This window comes from Chiloscyllium plagiosum, unplaced genomic scaffold, assembly GCF_037043375.1.
Source record: "Chiloscyllium plagiosum isolate Xiang-an unplaced genomic scaffold, Cpla_swu_hap1 HiC_scaffold_4, whole genome shotgun sequence".
NCBI classification, from domain to species: Eukaryota; Metazoa; Chordata; class Chondrichthyes; order Orectolobiformes; family Hemiscylliidae; genus Chiloscyllium; species Chiloscyllium plagiosum.
The window spans coordinates 35521137-35544950 of NW_028270142.1; the positions used below are offsets into that span (position 1 = coordinate 35521137).

The 23814-nt window shown below is 41.6% G+C and overlaps 1 protein-coding gene across 1 annotated transcript in view; it reads left to right on the forward strand.

Annotated features, from left to right (window-relative positions):
* The window catches only part of mlh1 (mutL homolog 1, colon cancer, nonpolyposis type 2 (E. coli)), a 56674-nt gene that overhangs the window by 11771 nt on the left and 21089 nt on the right, over positions 1-23814 (forward strand). Inside the window, exons 4-9 of the mRNA XM_043688835.2 lie at positions 1664-1737; positions 2460-2532; positions 3939-4030; positions 9497-9539; positions 11443-11531; positions 15751-15863. Of these exons, the coding sequence (XP_043544770.2) occupies positions 1664-1737; positions 2460-2532; positions 3939-4030; positions 9497-9539; positions 11443-11531; positions 15751-15863 (484 nt within the window). The remainder of the gene's footprint in view (positions 1-1663; positions 1738-2459; positions 2533-3938; positions 4031-9496; positions 9540-11442; positions 11532-15750; positions 15864-23814) is intronic.

Consider the following 23814-nt stretch of genomic DNA (forward strand, 5'->3'; position numbering starts at 1 on the left):
AGGTTTCTTGTGTGTCAGATGTAGCACCTTTTAGGTGACAAATTAAACTGAGGTCCTACTTGTCTATTCTGCTGGATGTAAAAGGTCATAGGTATGACAGATAACCTCCTTCCTTCAACTAGCACTGCTAAAAACAGACCAATGTTTCTGGAAAATGACTGCTGTGTTTTTACCTGCAACAGTGATGCCACTTCAAAAGTAATCCATCAGTGGTGAAGCCTGTTGAGAAATTCTGAGGATTTGATGTAGTTTAATAAAAATATACTTACACTCCTTTTGTAGTGATGTGAAATAATTTACTTTAAGCATTTAATTACTCTACCACAGACTTCACATTTTTGTCGACATCTGCAATCATCTCTTAAAGGCTCATTTTGATGAGCCTTTAATATTGTAATTCTCAAGCGGACACTGAATTATTCCAGCTCACTAAGAGGAGGGGACAATGTTTGTCCTGCCCCCTCGTCAAAGTCAAGTTTTGGAAGAAGTTAAGTTGTTCGGCCTGAGATTCTTCGACAACAAAAACAAAAATTGCTGGAGAAACTTGGCAGATCTGGCAGCATCTGTGGAGAGCGAAAGCAGAGTCAGTGTTTCAGTTCCAGTGACTCTTTATCAGACATCCTTCTTTTTGCAGAAGGTGGTGTTATAGCTAAGTAGTCAGCACAAGATGAGTTAAAGGTGTCTAAAATAAGCTCTGATGCACAGTCTGCCATAAAACGTGTTTTGTTAGCCCTCCGGGGTAATTGATTTATTTGTTAAAAATCATGAATGTTTTTGATAGGATGAAAAAAATAAATTGTTTTGATTGGCAGATTTAAGGTGAATGAAAGAACTAGTCATGACGTGTGGATTTTTTTAAATGCAGCAAGTTCTTGTGATTTAGAATACACTGTCTGAAAGGATACTAGAAACTGATTCAAATGAGAATTTGATAAATATACTACTTAATAACCCTTAATTTTCCATTTAAGAGAGAGCAGGGGGGTGTGACTAATTGAACAAAAGAACCAGAAAAAGCATGATTGGCCAAATTGCCATCTCTTGCGCACAACTCTGACGTACAAACAATAGTGATGTGATTAGTGCTACAGTTAAGCAAATTCATGTTCACCTTCGTTTCTTGTATTGTTTTGGCATAGCTGCCCGTGTCACGGGAGAGCCAGCTGACTCGACTGCTTTCCTGCATTTACCTATTTAAAATGTAGCATGTACTCTGTTAACTTTAGATACATTTTCTTTCACTCCAAATCTACTGTATAACCCTGTTAATCTTGCATGTTCTGTCCCTAAATCTATCTACTTACTGTAATTCTTTTGTGTGTGTGTGTGCCCATACTGACCATTGTAATTCTCCAAATCCTCTAAACTCTTTTGATGCCAACTGTCAGTAAAGTTGTAAACTTTAGTCATGAGTTGGTTCTTTGGTCTAAGTGTTTGAAGTCTGTACTCCACTGCAATCTTATTTAATTTTTTTAAAGAAAACCTTTTGATCACCTTACTCTGGAATAACATGGACATTTAACCCACTGAAAAATTCAAAGGGTGCCTGATATTAGCAGTTGAACTTAAAATTTTTTTTAAACTGCAATTTTACTGTTTAACATATTTGTACAAAGCATGGAAAGCATTTCCTAATGGAATACTCTACTCCCTCGCTTTTTAGGCTCTTGCCAGCATAAGCCATGTGGCACATGTCACTGTAACAACCAAAACTGCTGATGGAAAATGTGCGTTCAGGTAAATGTTTTAATAATTCACTTTTTTGGATTCAACTGACAAATGAGTGCCCTTTGAGTTATTCTCATCAAGAATGGCCAAAATAATCATTGCAGCTTCCCAATATGTGATCTGAGGACACCAAGATCTGCGCATTTAATCTTCACAACACTTTGACCTGCATGCAGCACCTGAAAATGAGAATGTGGTGATGGCCTTTTTGCAGGACAGTTTCCTGCAGCTACTGGGATAATTCAGGCAGGTTGATCAACAGTGCCTTAGGGTATTGAAAATCCCTATACTTTCAAAAGGTGAAGAGCTATGCTGCATTATTGCTTTTCATAACATCTGTCCTTAAATCTTCATTTTCTTAAAGTTATACCATCAGTAACCTTTAGTTTTAGATCTTGGTTGTTGGAATGAATTATTTTTATCTTTATATCTCATTAGACAATGAAAATACGGCAAGTCCGAGAGGAGATTAGATTTTAGAATTGACCTTCAGATTTTGAGCTTTAAACAGCACTGCAGCATCACATATCATTAGGGGGCATGTGGACCTCTATAATAATGTGATATGTACTCAGCTGGTTTAGATGTGTGCGACATGCAAGGATTGACAAGCTATGTCCTAGCATTTCTAAACCATTGTTTTGGTTTAAAAATTAAACAGGATGAGGAAAGTGGTTCAGTTGAATGCACTTTTAAAAATACATGAACCTTACATTATGTTTGTTCTTCAGAGCTAGCTACTGTGACGGGAGGTTAAAGGCTCCTCCAAAGCCATGTGCTGGAAACCAGGGTACACAGATCACCGTAAGTTCTTTGATATTTTAACTTTTATTCTCTCATTCTTGATTGATCATCTGGTTGTTTTAATATTCATAACCCAACCCAACACTTCTTCCCAATATGCAATCTCCCTTTCCAAAGTCTGCCGGTCACCTTCTAAATCCACATCCATTTTTCTTGCAGCAGCTCATTTCAGTCTTTCCAATCAAGTTTCAGTCTCTGCCTTGACTCAAATCAAACACACATTACATGCAACCTAGTGAATTTTGCCTTCCAGCTTGGTTCTGCATCCATGTCCATCACATTTTCTTGCAGAGTTAGATTGCTGTTTCTTGCTTGTGCGCTTTTATTTTTCTATTTAATTGTAATCAGAAGATCTATTTTCCATTCAAGAAAGAAAATTGGATAAGCTACGAAAGAGTGTTGGTTTGCTGTCATCTAGGAAAGTGTATTAGCGTTATGCTCTACTTGACTCCACATTGTGATAATTCTTATGTTCCACATTTAGGATAGGTACATATATATAAATGTTTGACGCTGTTTTGTTAACTGCCAATGCATCTGCCTTCAAGTTTCTGCCTTCTGCTCTGTTCTGGTCTGGTACACTTGCTGGTAAAGCTAGTCTTTAAATTTTCTTGTATTGTGCAAAGAACATTCATTTCAGACACACAGCAAACTGTAGCGGTTATAGCATGTGTACATACTTTAAAAGCAATTCATGTGAAAATATCTTTAAACAAACTCTTTTGTCTCTCAAGCTCAGGTCTTTTTTTTTTGCAAGATTAAGTTAGATAGAGATCCATCCCAGTTGCATATGTACAGAAACCAGTCCCTGGCATACTAATCATTTTTGAGGGATCGCTAGTGAGAAAGCCAGTTGAAGTATAGGACTGGAGGCAATATTTGCTCCAGTTTTAATATTTATATACAGTTAAACATTATAGGCATTCACTTCCTAACCCAGTATCCACCATTTTGGTCTGCCAGTTTGAGGGACTCAAGTAAATTCTGAGTTAATACTTAATTCCTGTATATAATTAAACACAATTAATGTACAATTGAAAGAATTTGTATTCATTTTAGTGTCTTTCATGACTCCTGGATGTTATAGCACTTTAAAATCAGTGCAATATTTGAATTGTTATCACTGCTGCAATACGTTTGAAATTGCCAGGTAATGTATTTGTCTTGGTTTTATATGAGCAATGAAATTTGTAAGAATTCTGTACCATTAACCTGTAATGTCATTTGCATATATCATAGCTAAACTAATCTTCAAATTCATGTATCTGTGTTTGACTCAAATATCCTTAAACAACATAAGAAAAATAAACTATTGTATCGAGGTCTGTGGTTGATGCAATGGCCTTAGCTCTGCTTGACTGCTGGATTTTTAGTGCAGTGTTCCTGACATAAGCATCTGCTTTCAGGTGGAAGATCTTTTTTACAATATTGCCACAAGAAGGAAGGCTCTGAAAAATCCCAGTGATGAGTATTCTAGAATCGTGGAAGTTATGAGCAGGTAGATGCAGTTTATAAAATATCTATCAACTACTTTGATTATAACTCTGCTACAATTCTTTGTTAGTGTCATCAGTGCCATTTCATATTTGAAACTGAACACATCGATTCTATTAAATGCCAATTAAGTGGTTAAACAAGAGGAATATTGATGGGGATGGAGCAGCAGATCAGAATTCGACTAAGTGAGTAAGGAGAGGCAAATGTTTAACAGAGACTAGATAGCCTGAATAGACTGTGTGTATGGTTGAACTTTTTATTGTGAATCATTAAGATCATGTGTGTGTCTATAATTGTCTTAAGTCATTAATGAGCGAAGTAAACCGAACAGCTCCTAGCTAAGGGCAGTTTATAGTTAATTGGTGGAGGGCTGTAAGAAGTAACATTCATTTTGTACATTAAAATGGAAGTATTTAAAGATGTTTTAATAAACTCAAAGTTGTATTGCAAGGAAATAGTGCCAGCATTTGGCCTATATCTATCTGTACCCATCCAGATGCTTTTTAAATGTTGTAATTGTACCAGCCTGCACCACTTCCTCTGTAAGCTTTTTCCATACACCTATCACCCTCTGTGTGAAAAAGTTGCCCCTTGCATCCCTTTTATATCTATGCTGTCTTACCTTAGATTTATGCCCTCGAGTATTGGACTCCCCGATCCTGGGAAAAAGACCCTTATGACCTTATAACCCTATATAAGGTTACCCCTCAGCCTTCAACGTGCCAGGGAAAATAGCCCCAGCCTCGGACTCTCCAACCATGGCAAGATCCTTGTAAATCTTTGTGGTACCCTTTCAAAAATAATGCTAAACCTCATAATTTAACAGGAAATACATTTATACTTGAGATTTGTGTTCCCACCAGGATGGGATGATTGCACTGTCTTTCTCTCATTCCACTTCTTGGGTCACAAATTTGTTATTAAAAAATGATGCCATGATAACATTCAAAATTGTTATTACGTAAAAGCGATAAAAGTTTGAATCAGGATCACTTTAATCTTAAAAACAAGTGAGTTGGAAGCATACAAATCTGTAAAACGTTTAGAAATCTCAAACCCAACTCTAATCTGCTCCATGTTTAATAAAAATGGGATAAGAGCTGGGAACGAACCAGTCATGGGGCAAAACCGCCTGTTAAATGCTAAAATTAGGCTGGAAACCTCTGATTAAACCTGTCTTTCAGATTTGAATATTATCCTTCATTTCAAGTCATTAGTAAATCAGATGGGTTTTCGCAACAATCAAAAATAGTTTTGTGTTCCCCATTGCAAATAAATGTTTCATAATTCCAGATTTTATTGGCTGATTTCAAGTTCCACCAGGTATCATGGTGGATGATACCTGGCCTCTGCCAAAAAGATTCAAAGGAGGAGAGGACAGCCTTGAGGACACAATAAATGCCCTTCATTGCTTGTGATTCTGATGACCAACAACCAGTGCTAACCATATTGCTTTCAGAACCCACCCTCTGCCACTACCATCATCTCAGGGATCCTACTTCACAGGGTTAAGGATTGTTACTCCCTGCTTCCACAAATGTGGCAGCAGGTTCCTTTCCAACTTCTGCAACTCCTTTGAGTGTTTCATAACAACAGTTACCCCACACACTCCACCTCCACGCCATTGAGAACCGATTCTATCAAACACCTACCTGTTTAGAAATCTCCTGCTGATATCAGTGGCTATCTCCTTCAAGTTTAAAACCTAATCTTCACTTGCATGCCCAAATTGTACCATGAAAAGAAATGGAGGATGATGCAGCAATCCAATTTTTTGAATTTGACTTAATGGTTATACTTAGAACATAGAACATAGAAGAATACAGCGCAGTACAGGCCCTTGGGCCCTCGATGTTGCGCCGATCCAAGCCCACCTAAACTACACTAACCCACTATCCTCCATATACCTATCCAATGCCCTCTTAAATGCCCATAAAGAGGGAGAGTCCACCACTGTTACTGGCAGGGCATTCCATGAACTAACGACTCGCTGAGTGAAGAACCTACCCCTAACATCAGTCCTATATCTACCCCCCCTTAATTTAAAGCTATGCCCCCTTGTAATACCCGACTCAATACGCGGGAAAAGGTTCATACTGTCGACCCTATCTAACCCCCTAATCATCTTGTACACCTCAATCAAGTCACCCCTAAACCTTCTTTTCTCTAGTGAAAACAGCCCCAAGTGCCTCAGTCTTTCCTCATACGATTTTCCTTCCATACCAGGCAACATCCTGGTAAACCTCCTCTGCACCCGTTCCAATGCCTCCACATCCTTCCTATAGTATGGCGACCAAAACTGCACACAATATTCCAGATGCGGCCGTACCAGAGTCTTATACAACTGCATCATGACCTCAGGACTCCGGAACTCAATTCCTCTACCAATAAAAGCCAGTACGCCATATGCCTTCCTCACCGCACTATTTACCTGGGTGGCAACTTTCAGAGATCTGTGTACATGGACACCAAGATCCCTCTGCTCATCCACACTACCAAGTATCCGACCATTAGCCCAGTACCCCATCTTTTTGTTATTCTTCCCAAAGTGAATCACCTCGCACTTAGCTACATTGAATTCCATCTGCCACCTTTCTGCCCAGCTCTGCAGCTTCTCTATATCCTGCTGTAACCTGCCACATGCTTCCTCACTGTCAACAACTCCTCCGACTTTCGTATCATCCGCAAACTTGCTCACCCAACCTTCTAACCCCTCTTCCAGGTCATTTATAAAAATGACAAACAGCAATGGTCCCAAAACAGATCCTTGCGGAACACCGCTAGTGACGGCACTCCATGAAGAAACTTTGCCATCAACTACTACCCTCTGTCTTCTTCCATCCAGCCAATTCCTAATCCAAACCTCCAACTCACCCTCAATGCCATATCTCCGTATTTTCTGCAGTAGCCTACCATGGGGAACCTTATCAAACGCCTTACTAAAATCCATATATACCACATCTACCGCTTTCCCCTCATCAACCTCCTTCGTCACCTTTTCAAAGAATTCAATAAGGTTTGTGAGGCACGACTTGCCCTTCACAAAACCATGCTGACTATCCTTGATCACATTATTCCTATCCAGATGTGCATAAATCCTATCCCTTACAATTCTCTCTAAGACTTTGCCCACAACAGAAGTGAGACTCACCGGCCTATAGTTACTAGGGCTATCCCTACTCCCCTTTTTGAACAAGGGAACCACATTTGCTATCCTCCAGTCTTCTGGGACTACTCCTGTAGACAAAGAGGACATAAAAATCAAGGCCAATGGCTCTGCAATCTCCTCCCTTGCTTCCCAGAGAATCCTAGGATAAATGCCATCAGGCCTAGGGGACTTATCTATTTTCACCTTTTCCAGGATTTCCAACACCTCTTCTCTACATACCTCAAAGCCATCCATTCTACTTATTTGTGACTCAGTATTCTCATCGACAACAATGCCCTGTTCCTGAGTAAATACTGAAGAAAAGTATTCATTCAGTGTCTCCCCAATCTCTTCCGCCTCCACACGCAACTTCCCCCTACTATCCTTGACTGGACCTATTCCTACCCTAGTCATTCTTTTATTCCTAACATACCTATAGAAAGCCTTAGAGTTTTCCCTAATCCTATCGACTAAGGACCTTTCATGTCCCCTCCTTGCTACTTTTAGCTCTCTCTTCAGGTCCTTCCTGGCTACCCTATAACTCTCAATCGCCCCAATTGAACCTTCATGTCTCATCTTGAGATAGGCCGCCCTCTTCCATTTAACAAGGGATTCCAATTCCTTATTAAACCACGGCTCCCTCGCACGACCCTTTCCTTCCTGCCTGACAGGTACATAATTATCAAGGACACTCAATAGTTGCCCCTTGAACAAGTTCCACATATCATTTACACTCTTGCCTTGGAGTCTACTTTTCCAAGCCACACATCCTAAGTCATGCCTCACCGCATCATAATTTCCCTTACCCCAGCTATAATTCTTGCCCTGTAGTACACACTTATCCCTCTCCATCACGAGTGTAAAAATCACCGAATTATGGTCACTATCCCCAAAGTGCTCACCTACCTCTAATTCTAACACCTGGCCTGGTTCGTTACCCAGAACCAAATCCAGTATGGCCTCACCTCTTGTTGGCCTGTCTACATATTGTGTCAGGAAACTCTCCTGCACACATTGAACAAACACTGACCCATCTAACGAACTTGAGCTATAGCTTTCCCAATCAATATCAGGAAAGTTAAAGTCCCCCATAACAACCACCCTATTACTGTCACTCATCTCCTGAATCACCTTCCCAATCCTTTCTTCAATGATTCTAGGACTATTAGGAGGCCTGTAAAAGACTCCTAACAGGGTGACCTCACCTTTCCTATTCCTAACCTCAGCCCAAACTACCTCAGATGGCAAGTCCTCATCCATTGTCCTTTCCACCGCTGTAATACTATCTTTGACAAGCAATGCCACACCTCCCCCTCTTTTACCCCCACCTCTGACCCTACTAAAACATTTAAATCCCGGAACCTGCAACAGCCAATCCCGTCCCTGTTCTAGCCATGTCTCCGTAATAGCCACAACATCGAAGTCCCAGGTACCAACCAACGCTGCAAGTTCACCTACCTTATTTCGTATACTTCTTGCATTGAAGTGTACACACTTCAAGCCACTTCCCTGTTTACAGGCACCCTCCTTGGAAATTGATGCCATGTTCCTCACCTCCCTACACTCCAGGCCCTGCACCCTGAAGCTACAATCTGGGTTCTCATGCCCCTGCCGAGTTAGTTTAAACCCCCCCCAAGAGCACTAGCAAACCTCCCCCCAAGGATACTGGTTCCCCTCAGGTTCAGGTGTAAACCATCCTGTTTATAGAGGTCCCACCGTCCCCAGAAAGAACCCCAGTTATCCAAAAACTGGAACCCCTCCCTCCTGCACCATCCCTGAAGCCACGCATTTAATTGTTCTCTCTCCCTATTCCTCGAATCTCTATCACGTGGCACGGGTAACAAACCAGAGACAACAACTCTGTTTGTTCTAACTCCGAGCTTCCAACCTAGCTCCCTGAAAGCCTGTCTAACATCCTCAGCACTCCTCCTACCTATGTCGTTGGTGCCAATGTGGACCACGACTTCGGGTTGCTCCCCCTCCCCCTCCAGGACCCGGAAAACACGATCAGAGACATCACGTACCCTTGCACCTGGGAGGCAACATACCAAACGTGAGTCTCTCTCGTTCCCACAAAACCGCCTATCTGTGCCACGAACTATCGAGTCCCCAACCAGATGTACACTTGTTGGTGTACATCTGGTTTGGGAGAATAAGATAGTTTGCGTGATCTGTATTTGGTTGAGGAATTCTCTGCACTTCCATCAGATGATGGGAAATGGTTATCCTAAGTAATGGGAGCACCAGGTAACGTTTTACAGCATTTTCTATATCACATTGCTATATTTTGTCGTCATAGTCCATAATCTCTCCTTCCAGGTATGCAATCCACAATTCAGGAGTGAGCTTTGCTGTGAAGAAGGTGAGTTTTTTGTGGGATGATTAAGCTTTTTCTTCCTGAGATATTTCCTTTGAGGTTTGAGGGGTTTTTCCACCTAAAGGGAGGTTCTGTTGGAAGTATTGACTTAAATGCTATGAATTTCTGCTCCAGGTGTCAAGCAGCACTATCCAACCTATCGAATAGGCTGTGCTTCTGCGGAGAGTTGTTTTCTCTCACTTGGATTCCTCACTTTGCATTCAAGGTCACACCAAACCCATTATGAACCTGGATCTCTGTGGGGTATGACCAAATTGGGAACAAACTGTCTGGATACTGCTTCCTTCCGTTGTGTGTCCTGTTATCTCAAAGCCACACGTCAGCTTGTGATTTTAAGCTGGCAACATTCAAGTGAGAGATATAGTTGTGTTCACTCAAGATAATCTTGCTGTTCTTAAAACTGCAGTCCAAATACACAATCGTTTTATCAAGCAGTAGGTAGTAACCATAGTTCTAGAGAATCAGAGCTGCTTTCTCATTCGATAAAGAATCACCATGTCTCAAGCAAGGAGAGAGGTTGAGATGGTGGGATTTTTACGGTTACCTCAGTCAGCACAAGAGTTGAACCTGCACTGTTGGCATCATTTCATCACAAACCAACTGTCCAGCCAACTGAGCTGACCAACCACAGTCAATAGATTATTTCTATCATTCATAACTGTGTCTTTTGTTTATAAGGTCTTTTCTCTTTCCATACACTAATTTGCAGTATGTATTTGCAATAATGTTTTGAAAAAATGTAAATGTCCCTGTTAAACCATCACCTAAACTTACCAGAAATACATGCAAACATGTGAATTAGGAGCAGAAGAAAGCCCTTCAAGCCTACATCACCAAACAGCTGATCTGTTTGTGTTTTAAATTCCATGTTTCCATCTATCCCAATAACCCTTGATTCTCTTACCTAAGAAGAATCTGTTAAGCTCCGTCTTAAAAATATTTAATAACCCTGTCTCCATCTCCTCCTGAAGCAAAGTTTAAAGTTGCAAAACTCAGATAAAAATCTCATCTCTGTCCTGAAAAGGTGATCCCTAGTTTTGGACTGACCCATAAGAGGAAACACCCTTCTCAACTCCAACTTGTCAAGAGCATTCAGGATCTTATCAACTTCCAACAGGTTACCACTCACTCTTCTGAGCTCCAGTAGAAGCTAACTTATCCAACCTTTTTCAATCTGCTCATTCCAGATATCAGTCTAGTGAATCTTCTCTGAATTGTCTCCAATGCATATAACTCTTCCTTTAAATAAAGAGACCAAAAACAGCACACAATAATTGAGATGTGGTCTCGTCATTGTCCAATGTAACCGAAATATATTAGATTAGATTAGATTACTTACAGCGTGGGAACAGGCCCTTCGGCCCAACAAGTCCACACTGACGTGCAAACCCACCCAGACCCATTCCCCTACATTTTACCCCTGCCCCTTACACTACAGGCAATTTAGCACGGTCAATTCACCTAATCTGCACATCTTTGGACTGTGGGAGGAAACCGGAGCACCCGGAGGAAACCCACGCAGACACAGGGAGAATGTGCAAACTCCACACAGTCAGTCGCCTGAGTCGGGAATTGAACCCAGGTCTCTGGCGCTGTGAGGCAGCAGTGCTAACCACTGTGCCACCGTGCCGCCCGGGAAATTGCACATCATCCTACTATGTGCAATTTTCATGAAATAAAGGAGAGTATCCCTCTTGATTACGCTCTGTTCCTGCATACAAACCTTTTATAGCTCGTACACCAGAATGTCTAAATCTGCACCTCCTGAATTCTGCAGTTTTCTTCATTTAAATATCTACATAGGCCACTCCCTCTATTGAACTGAGGTCACTTAAACAAACTTATTCTAGTAATCATGATTTACATGTATTTGCTTTGTTGCTTCTAGCAAGGTGAAACTGTTGCTGATGTGAGAACATTGCCTAATGCCTCAACTCTGGACAATATTCGAACAATATTTGGGAATGCTGTAAGCAGGTATGATCAGTTCTGAATGCATGTTTATACCATGGGTTTTAAAATAGCAGTGATAACAGTGAACTAAACATCCACAAAGGCAACTACTTGTAGCTATTGGAACTTTGAAATGAAGTCAAAAAATTCCAGAGTTACTCATCTGTAGAGAGAGAAATGAACATTAAAAATATGAACTTTTGTGTGAGAGTTGTGGAGTAGTCAGGAGTACTGGGCAGTGGGGAACGAAAGGCAGCTTATAGTCGGAGTAGGGCGAAGTCAGTAGCTTTTATCCAGTCATATATTCTGATCACTGGGTTTAATCATGACTCGAGTCAGTTAATTTAAAAAAAAAAGTTGCTGCCGTCTCAGGTGAGAGTTTAAAAGTGTGTATCTATGTTCCTGTCTGTGAGCCAGAGTTTTCTTATCACTGCAACAAAAAAATAGCGCAGGAGAGGAAGAGCAGGAGTCAGAGCTTCTCTTTTACTTTAAAATTTAAATCTCTGATTTTTCGGTACTCATTGGCTTTTTGACTCTGAAGGAAGCATTAACTAGAATATAGGTCTGTAACCTTTCATTAATATGTTTTCCTAATATAGGTGACTAGATGGGACAAGTGCGGAGGGTGCAAGTATCCTGCCATCAACTCATTTGCGCCAGCCTTAGTGGGCTGTGAAGCACAATTGCTCATGATTAAAATTACTTAAAGAGCAAAATGTGTACTGAGCTCATGGCAGATTGCTCCACAGCTTTGTTGAATTTATGGGAATAAGAGGTATTACATGTGGTGCTAGGTACATCTGGGTGGTATGGCATGAAATGATGAACAGAATTTAATGGGGCCCTCAGGAGAGGGTTGGAAAATGGAAAGTAGCCATAAAATAGCAATTCATTGCTTGGGGTAGAGTGCCTGATGTCTTGGAATTTCATCAGTGGTGGTGAAGTTGGAGGTGAGCCTTTCCCCATTTGAGGCCAGTTGAGGTCCTTAAGTGGAAAGTGATAGGCCACATTAGGCATTTTACAGCCACCACTGGCATTGTACCGCAGCTGAGTAGGTCTATGATGTTTGAGGAGACCGCGCTGTAAATCCTGGCAGCTGCTTGCAAGTTAGGAATGTGATTTTCAGAATGGGAGCTGCTCCTGATTGGGTTCTTAGAAATCCCAATCCTTATAAGGATGGGAGATACAAAATCAATTCTTTAAGCTCACTGATTGCCACAGTCTCCAGCTGAAGCTTCCTGAAACAGCCAGATAGTGTTGCCCCAAGTGTCCAGCTCATCATCAGGGCTACCACCTTCAAGAAAATATTTAGCCTAGTAAGTGAAATTCTATGGCTGATTGAGTCAGTCATCATGTTCTATGAGATCTCTGTTCCCTTTCAGATCTGTGCTTCCTGCAATTAACACAGACTGGCAGCGCTGGTCACTAAGAAATGTTGACCTTTGCTGCAATGTTGTTATTTTAACTCTGATTGTAAGGAAATAACTGAAGCATTTAAATAGAGGACGGGTTTGAAGAACAAATCTGTCCCACAGCAGATCATACAAAGCCCAACACCAGTTCAAAGAAAAATCTCACTTTTGGATTTTGATTCCAATTTTTGGAAGCTATTGAGAAATCCAATGCCTGTTCTTAGCAATGGCTACTGCACCTTCCTCAGCAATCAAAAATATGGAGATATAGGCATTTGATATTACCTGTAGTTCATGTTGGATAGTGTTTTGATTAGTGCTCAATATCATAAGCCTATACCCTGGCAGAGAACATCAAACTTTGAGAAATCTGCAGTCTTTAATAAGAACAGTTCATACATATCCCTTCAAGTGACTGCAATCATGGATTTTAGGAATTCATCACTCATTCAAACAATCACAGATTTAACAGCAGCAAATTATTTCTCAGTATTTCAGTCCCTAACACTAAGATATTTTTAATCGACATGTTCAGATATGTGATGACATACCTTGATGAGGTAGGACTCGAAACTGTTGGCTCAGAGGTACGAACACTGCCAATATGCCATAAGAACACCACCTAGATATTTTCTAATCAACCTGTTCAGAGATGGTATTACCAGCTGCCTCTCTTACCATACAGAATTTACTAGTTGTTATTTTCATGCTGGTAGACAACAGATGTTATTTGAAAAATATTGTGCCTTTACTGATTTCAGTCAGTTGGGTCTTCCAGCTTTATTTCGCTGATTAAAGCTGCCTGGAATCTGTTATAATCCTTTCATATTGGTAACAGGAGACAAAAATGTGGAGACGTCAATCAGTGCCTAAGTGTTACTTAACGCACAGTTATCAACTGTGGAAAGAACTGCACTCAAACAGAGAAAGAACTTGCATTCATCTAACACTTTGCACAATCTCAGGGAATCTCAAGCACTTTATAGCCTACCAAATGCTTTTTAAGTGTAATTAACATCAGAATAAGGGTAAATATGGCAGTCAATTTGCACATAGCAAATTGCGTTACTCCATTATCATTTTACAGTCCACTTTGTATACAGGCAGGTTAACATGAATGCAACTGCTTTTTGCAATAGAAACCACGGTCCTGTGGAGGCAGTGCTAAATCTCCCAAGTATCTGTGGATTTTGACACCAATCTAAGACCGTACGAGGGCTACAAAAAGATGTCTTCAATGATAACAAAGATGTGAGACATAGTGTTAATAAGCAACTAGTTAAGCATGTGGTTGAGATTAATTGATTCAGTCAATGACTGAGTAGATACACAAGGGATACAGGTGGAACTGGTGTATGGAAAAAACTGTACTCAGTAATGGAGCCCTCTTTTGGTATAGTGGAAGAGATCCTACCTCTGGACCAAGAGGCCTGGGTTCAAGTCCCATGTTCACCTGAGGTATGTAGCAACATCTCTGAACAGGTTGATTAGAAAAATTGGGTAAAAATTAGAAAAAAAAACCTGAGTAATTGGGCCCCCTTGTGACACAGTGGTAAGGTCCCTACCCCAAATACTGGGAGGCCCAGGTTCAAGTCCTGCCTGCCCCAGAGATCTATGATAGCAACTTAGAACAGGTTGATTAAAAGTACTTTGGAACAGAGTGGTGCAGCAGGAGCAGGTTAGGCCTATCTCACAGAAGGCGATGGATGAAAGCCGTTTTCACACAGGAATGCAATTAGTGTAAGGGCACTTCACTGATCAACATTTAGGTGGTGTCGTGGCTTAGTATGTTAAAACGCTTGCCTGATAAGCAGTATATTTGGGTTCTTACCTGGTGGTGCCTATTTTAGGAGGCCCTCTTTTGGCACAGTGGACAAAGAAGCCTGGTTTCAAGTCCCACCTGCTGCAGAGGTGTAATAGCATCTCTGAACAGGTGAATTTGAAAAATAGTTAAATTTTTAAAAAAAACAAGTGATAGAGCTCTTGTGGTACAGTGCTAGTGTCTCTACCTTTGACCAAGGAGGCCTGGATTCATGTCCCAAAAGCTCCAGAGCTGTGTAAGTAAGACATCTGAACAGGTTGTTTAGAAAAATAAATCTCAACTAAATGACAAGGGCACCATAACAAAACATTTAAGACTGAGTAATAGCTGCTGACTGCTTCACTTCCAAGGCTATGTATGTGCCTGAGTGCCCTTGGAAAGGACACGTGATATCCACCAATATTCTCAGTGCCTTTAGTGAAGGTGAGCACCACATCTGCCTCAGCATTGATGGCTTGTATTACCACAGGCTTTGCACTTCAATTACTCAATTGGAAATACTCAGTGATTTACTAGTGATGGTTAATAGATGAGAAAATACTGTCGGTAATTTGGTGCTGGAGGAAAGAAACAGTGCAGTTGTATGGAAGAGCATTCTGGATACAATAAAAGATAGTTTTAGGGATCTTATAGTGCATTAGTAATGTCCCTACCTCTGAGCCAGGAGGCTAGCATATCATGTCTGAGTGGGTTAATTAAAATATCTAAAACCGAATCACAGCAGGGCTCTTGTGACACAGTGGTATGTTTGGGCCAAAAGCTTCTGAGATGCATGATAACATCTCTGAACAAGTTGATTAGAAACTATCTAAGACTCAGTAGTTAATAAACTCAATTTCTGTCACATTTGATTTGCTTGTAACACGTGACTGAAAACAAGCATTTCCTAATAAAATAATTCATGGCATAGAACCACAAGACTGCAATATTTAATTAACTAGTCAGGTTGATTCCTTTGATAACATTAAAAGGCAATCAATTTAGTGCCAAATTTTTATTTCTGCTGCAGGGAATTAATTGAAGTATGTTTTGAAGATCCAAAATTTGCTTTCACAATGAAAGGCTATATATCAAATGCGAACTATTCTGTGAAAAAGTGTATCTTTTTACTTTTCATCAATCGTAAGTAAACATTTCAATTTGTTTCTTGAAATGGTTCATCTGGTGTCCTAGTCTACCACAAGCTTGCAGTTGAGTCCCTGTTTCCAGCATGTTTTGCTGGAGTAGAGTGCAGATGAGAAAATTAAATAAGGGAATTGCAGATCTCCTAAAGTTTTCATTTGATCCAAAAAATAGTATCCAGTGAATTGGGCATGTATCTTTTCACTGTGTCTTGGTATGGTGGCAATGATGGTCTTTGCACTGCAATTTTCACCCATCTATTTCCTGGGTCAGTCAGAGAAATTTAGGAAATAAGCAGTTGCACTATTTGGTGGTCGTGGTGGGAAAATTGTTAGTGATGTAACTGGTGACACTGGGTAAAGCTTGGGAACCTTGAAGCTGCTGCTTTGCCTTCAGATTAAAAAAAGCAGTACAGTATTCAAAATTTAATTTCTCCTCTCTTCAACATTAGATGCCAATAGCTCTCAAGTGTTAAGGAACATGTGGACGGAAATCTATTGCATGATGACACAGCATAATTTACATTCTATAATGTGCTCACTTCCATATTTGGGAAAATACATTCAATGCTCAACAGCAGAGTTCAGTGAATAATTCCTGAAGTAGTAGAAGATCCCTTTCTGATTTTCTTCACTATTCTGCTTTCCTGTCCAAATTGCACTTGTTTACCAGATGGGTCTGAGCAGGAAAGCCAGCACAACAGCCAAAGTAAAACGTTGAGGGAGCAAGTGACCCTGGAAGGAGGATTGCTTTTGTCTTGGGTGAAGCAAAGACAAAAAAAGAAACAAAATGAAAGTTTTCAATATGGCCACCATATTGTGTTTCCCTCATTTCATTTCTCTCTGTGCATCCATTGCACATAACCTATTGGATGATGATAAGTTCTGCTGAGATTTTTCAGCATTTATATTCAGAATGTAATGTCCGAGAGTTGTACAGCACGGAAACTGACCCATCAGGCCAACTGAACTGTGCTGACCAGATATCCTAAATTAATCTAGTCCCTTTTGCCTTTATTTGGCCCATATCCCTCTAAACCCTTCCAATTCATATACCCACCAGATGCCTTTTAAGTGTTGTAATTGTACTAGCCTCCTCCACTTCCTCTGGCAGCTCATTCCATCCATGCACCGCCCTCTGTGAAAAAGTTTCCCTTTGGGGATTTTAAATCTATCCCCTGTCATCTTAAACCTATGCTGTCTAGTTTTGGATTCACCTACCGTGGAAAAAAGACTGTGGCCATTCACTCTATACATGTCCGTCAAGATTTTATAAACCTCTATAAGATCAACCCTCAGCCTCTGACGCTTCAAGGAAAACAGCACCAGTCTGTTCAGCCTCTCTTGATAACTCAAATCTCCAATTCTGGCAACATCCTTGTAAATCTTTTCTGCACCCTTTCAAGTTTAACAACATCTTTCCTCCAGCAGGGAGACCAGAATTGAATGCAGTACTGAAAAAGTGGCCTAATCAATGTCCTGAACAGCCACAGCATGACATTCCAACTTCCATAATTAAAGCACTGACCACTATAGGCAAATGTAATAAACACCTCCTTCACTAATCTGTCTAACTGTGACTCCACCTTCAAGGAACTATGAACCTGCACCCCAAGGTCTTTTTGCTCAGCAACATTCCCTAGGGCCCTACCATTAAATGTATATGTTCTGCCCTGATTTGCCTTGGCAAAATGCAACACCTCACACTTAGCTGAAATAAACTCCATCTGCCACTCCTCAGCCCATTGACTCATTTGATGAACATGCTGTTATACTCTTGAGATAACCACCTTCACTGTCCACTGCATTGCCAATTTTGGTGTCATCTGCAAACTTATGAACCAGTTCTTCTCTCTACATAGCCAAATCATTTATATAAATAACAAAAATCAGTGAACCTAGCACCAATCCTTGTGGCACACCGCTGGTCACAGACCGCCAGTCCGATAAACAACCCTCCACCATTACCCTCTGTCTCCTACCTTCCAGTCAATTTTGTAACCAAATGGCTAGCTCTCTCTGGGTTCCATGTAATCTAACCTTGCAATTAGTATTCTGCAAAATCAAAATTAAATAACGAAATAACATTTTGATTCAGACATCTTTCTCACCATTATAAGGCCAGAAGCAGGGTTATTGATTGCACAGTGTTCAGGTCTTTTCACAACTCCCCAGATACTGAAGCAGTTTGTCCATATGCAGCAAGACCTGGACAATATTAAGGCTTCAGTTGATAAATGGCAAATAACATTCATGTTACACAGGTGCCAGGAAATAACCCTTCAACAAAAGAGAATCTAACCACTTTCCTGTGATGTTTAGCAGTATTAGGAGAAAGTGAGGACTACAGATGTTGGAGATCAGGGTCGAAGAATGTGGTGCTGGAAAAGCACAGCCGGTCAGGCAGCATCTGAAGAGCAGGACAGTCGACGTGCTTGAAATGTCAACTCTTATTCAGCAATATTATCACTGCTGAAATTCCCCAACATCCTGGGGGTTATCTCTGACCATAAACTGAACTAACTGAGCAAATCAGAGGCTGGGAATTCTGGGGTATTTCACCTGATTTTTCAGAACCTTTCCACCATCAAAAGTGCATGAATCAAGAGTGAGATGGAATGCTCACTATTTGGGGAAATGCAGCTCCAGTATCACAACAGCAAGCTCAATGTCATCCAGGATAAAACAGACTACTTGATTAGTTTCCATCCATCACTTTAACATTTTCTTCCTTCAACACTGACACAATTTATATAATAGATTAGATGCCCAGTCTTAACTTATTAAACTTCCTGTAACAGTATCTTCTAAATTCATGATCGCTATCTTTTCGAAGGACAAGGCAGTGGATGCCTGGGAGCCCCGTCGTTTGTAAATTTACCCTCCAAGCCATACACCATCCTCGTTTGGAACTGTGCCACTAGGGTCAAAAACCTGGAGCTCCTCAATGATATTGTTGGTGTATCTACATGACATGGACTGCATTATTTCAAGAAAGTCTTTTTGATGGTTATGTGGAATGGGCAACAATTGCTAGTCTTGTCAGCAACACCCATGTCCCATCAAAGAATAAATGAAATCTGTGGTCCCTGAGGCAAGTTGTAGAGAGACTGAGTAGGTTCTTGTCCAGATGTCTGATATCTCTGCAATTCTAGGCCCTGTTGAGTTTTCAGCATCCCCCCTGACCTCCCCCTCACTGAGGACGAACAATCAGTCCTCAGCAAAGGCCTTACCTTCATCCCCCTCTGTCCACGCATCAAGAAATTCAATACACGTTGTGACATCGAACACTTCTTCCCCCGCCTCTGTCTCCAAGCTTACCTTTTCAATCAGGACTCACGTCCAGCCTCCAAGGACCCCTTCTCCCACCTCCAACACACTCCATCCACCTGGACACTCCGTGCTGGCCTATTACCGCCCTTGATCTCTTAATTTCCAACTGCTGCCAAGACATTAACTGCCTCAACCTGTCTACCCTACTCCAACATCTCACCCTCAATGTGCAGCCCTCTGCTCCAATCCCAACCTCACAATCAAACCAGCGGATAAAGGGGGTGCAGTGGTAGTTTGGCACACTGACCCCTACATTGCTGAAGCCAGGCGCCAACTTGAAGACACCTCCTCCTACCATCCCCTCGACCATGACCCCACCCCCCCATCATCAAAGCATTATCTCCCAGACCATACAGAACCTCATCACCTCAGGAGATCTCCCACCCACAGCTTCCAACCTCATAGTCCGGGAACCCCGCACTGCCTGATTCTGCCTTCTTCCCAAAATCCACAAGCCTGACCACCCTGGCCAACCCATTGTCTCAGCCTGCTCCTGCCCCATCGAACTCACCTTCACCTACCTCGATACTGTTCTATCTCCCTGGTCCAGGAGCGCCCCATGTACGTTTAGGACACCACCCACATCCTCCATCTCCTCCAAGACTTCTGTTTCCCTGGCACCCAACGCCTCATCTTCATCATGGAGATCCAATCCCTCTACACTTCCATCCGCCATGACCAGGGCCTCCAAGCCCTCCGTTTCTTCCTCTCCCATCGTCCCCAACAGTACCCTTCCACTGACACTCTTATTCATTTGGTTGAACTGGTCCTCACCCTTAACAATTTCTCCTTCGAATCCTCCCATTTCCCCCAGATGAAAGGGGTAGCCATGGGCACCCACATAGGCCCCAGCTTTGCTGTCTCTTTGTCAGCTACGTAGAACAGTCCATCTTCTGTAGTTACACTGGCACCAATCCCCACCTCTTCCTCCGCTACATTGTTGACTGCATTGGCGCCACCTCATCCTCCTACGAGGAGGTCAAACAGTTCATCAATTTCACCAACACATTCCACCCCGACCTTAAATTCACATGGATCAAATCTGACACCTCCCACCCCTTCCTGGACCTCTCCATCCCTGTCAACGATGACCAACTCAACACTAACATTTTTTACAAACCCACCGACTCCCACAACTACCTGGATTACACCTCTTCCCACCCTACCTCCTGCAAAGATGCTATCCCGTATTCCCAATTCCTTCGCCTCCGCTGTATCTGCTCCCAGGAGGACCAGTTCCACCACAGAACACACCAGATGGCCTACTCCTTTCAAGACCGTAATTTCCCCTCCCACATGGTTGAAGATGTTCTCCAATGCATCTCAAACGGACCCCACCTCCAGGAATATATTTCCCTCCCCACCCCTACCCGCTTTCCGCAAAGACCGTTCCCACCATGACTACCTGGTCAGGTCCATGCCCCCCAACAGCCCACCCTCCCCTCCTGGCACCTTCCCCTACCACTGCAGGAATTGCAAAACCTGTGCCAACACCTCCCCTCTCCCCTCCATCTAAGGCCCTAAGGAGTCTTCCACATCCATTAAAGGTTTATCTGCACTTTCACAAATGTCATTTATTGTATCCATTGCGCCCGATGTGGTCTCCTTTACATTGGGGAGACTGGATGCTTTCTTGCAGAGCGCTTTCGGGAATATATCCAGGACATCCCACAGCCCCATGGCTGAACATTTCAACTCCCCCTCCCACTCTGCCGAGGGCATGCAGGTCCTGGGCCTCCTCCACCGCCGATCCCTCACCACCCGATACTTGGAGGAAGAAAGCCTCATCTTCCGCCTCAGAACATTTCAACTCCAGGGCATCAATGTGGACTTCACCATTTTCTTCATTCCCCTCCCCCTTACCCCAGTTCCAACCTTCCAGCTCAGCCCCATCCTCATGACTTGTCCTACCTGTCAATCTTCCTTCCCACCTATCCACTCCACCCTTCCCTCTGGCCTATCACCTTTATCCCCACCCTCCTCCACCTGTTGCACTCTAGGCTACCTACCCCCCTCCCATTTATTTCTCCCAGCCTCATTCCTGATGAAGGGCTCCTGCCCGAAATGTTGATTTTCCTGCACCTCGGATGCTGCCTGATTGCTGTGCTTTTCCAACATCACTCTAATCCTGATCTCTGCAATTCTGGTTTATAATGTAATATGAAGCTTTAACATGGACAGAGATTCTGAAAGGAATGAATATTTAGCCCTTTTGGAGTAGCAGATAAGAGAGATAGAATTTCATTTGGATTTTGAACTTATAACTTATAATGGTGTGGGGTTAGGGCAGGATATTCAGGTCTCTTAGTCATGCAATTTTGAGAAGCTGATGCACGTTTTGGAAAGTCTTGCGCCAGAATAGCTCCCCAACATGTTCTTATCTCAAAGTGAACTTGTTAAATGTATGTTGACTCTGACATCAGACACTGCTCAGCAGCAGTATCTAATCAGTGAATATTAGATGCCCACTTAGGGACACATTGGTGAAGCTTCTGGGCTCTTAATTTTTTAATTATATTCATTCATGGCATGAGGGCATGAATTCCTCCTGCTGAAGTCTAAGCCCAGTAGATGGCTGAAGATGCCTTCCCCAGAGATCTAGCCTCTAATCTGATAGTCATTTAAGCTAGTGCAAAAGATTATGGAAACTCAATTTATATTGAACTTAATGTTTGCTTGACATTTCTGGATCCTCTGCACTGAACTGATTGATTTTGGATGAATTAGTTTTGAGTTTCCACAATGTGCTGGGTATCAGAGAAGTGCTGTAAGTCATCAAGGAACAAGATGATGGTTGAACAAGACATCGCAATGGACAAGATGCAGGCAGCACAATTATGGAAAGTTTGGAGTTTGATAGGCTGGTCACTACCTTGCAATGAGAGTCTGAGAGGTGACAAAATTATGGTAAGGACTTTAATTTCCCCATGACATGTAATTGGCATTACCATCACTGATATCAACCCCTATCAATATCTTGGGGATTACCATTAACTAGAAACTAAACTAGACTAGCCATACAAATACTGTATCTACAAGAGCAGGCCAGAGGCTAGGAATCCTCCAAACAGTAAATTATCTCCTGCCTCTCTGAAGCCAGTCCCATCATTTACAAGATGCTGGTGGAATATCTCCACTTGCCTGGATGAATGTAGCTCCAATCACAGTCAATCTCCACTTTACCCAATACAAAGTAGCTTGATTAACACCCATTCACCATCTTCAACTTTCTCTTCTTAAACCAATTACAGACAGTATGTACTATCTACAAGATGCACGGGACAATCACACCAATTCTCCTTTGACAGCACCTTCAAAATTTGTGAACTCTACTACTTAGCAGGACAAGGACAACAGGTGTATAGGAGCCCTACCATCACTGTCACATTCCTTTCCAAGACACATATCATTGTGAACTTTATCTAAATTCCTTCATTGTCGGTATGTGAAAATCCCACGAACTCTCTTCCTAACGTCACTGTGAATGTACATACTACCATGGACTGCAGCAGTTCAAGAAGTTCACTAGCATCATCATTCTTCTCCAGGACAGTTAGGGATTAGACCAGGATGGCCTGGTCAACAATTCCCAAATTCTTTGAATGAATATTTTAAAAATGTTTGGGATGTAAAGGTGGAGGAGAGGCAGAATTTTTCTCCACTTCTACAAATTAATATTTATTTTTATTTAAGTTTTTAGATAGGTTTATGAAATTGATTTTTGATATGTTTCATATGCAACTATATACAATTTACCTGTGATACTAAAGTTGCAAGTATGATGTAAATGAGACCATGTCAGTCTGGCACTTTCATTTGCTTTCTTAAAATTATGTTTCAGCTTCTTAGCATCCGTAGAGCCCTGTTTTGGCAATCTGGACCTGGGTTTGAACTCCAGTGTTAAATAATTTGGTGCCCAACGTTCATTTGCAGAATTTACATGATAATTGTCTGAATCTCCATGGGATAGTAGTGAGTTCTTTCTCCTCTGAATGGGTATCAAGGGACCCTTTTCCTGTACAGTACTTTCAAGTGAACTTAGTTTTCCAGTTCTTGCATAACTCTTACTCTTCTTTGCCAAGGCACTTACTCAGTGAAAAGCAGGGTGTATATTTTTCAAATTTGAAGAGTCATCAACCGAGAAAGAGAAGCTTTCAGCACAGTTCCCACATTCCTTCCTAGTAGAGCAAATTCCATGCTGGGATTTGAAATTTGTCAGATCTTGCAGCTGACTTTGTTGGTCTGTGATGGACCTTGTGTGTCATATCTATGTCAATCTTAATTTGTGAGCATTGAAAACGCATTGTCAGTAGTTTGCTGGGTATTGCTGTGTTTCCGGAATCTAAATTTTAATTTTTGCCTCTTGCATTTGTTGTCATTTATATCTCTGTTGTCTCGATAGTTCTCATTTTTCTTTAGTTAAATATATTTCTCCTGAACACTTTTATCACCTTTTAATTATTTCCCATTGTTTTTCTGTCTATTTTGTCAATTTTGTTTTGCTGTTTACCTTTTCTTCACCACCTCAGACTTCAGCCTCTTTCCATTGATTTACTTTGAACTTCATATTGTGTCTGAAACTTTAGTACTTTGTGATTATAATTGCCTAGATGTTTTCC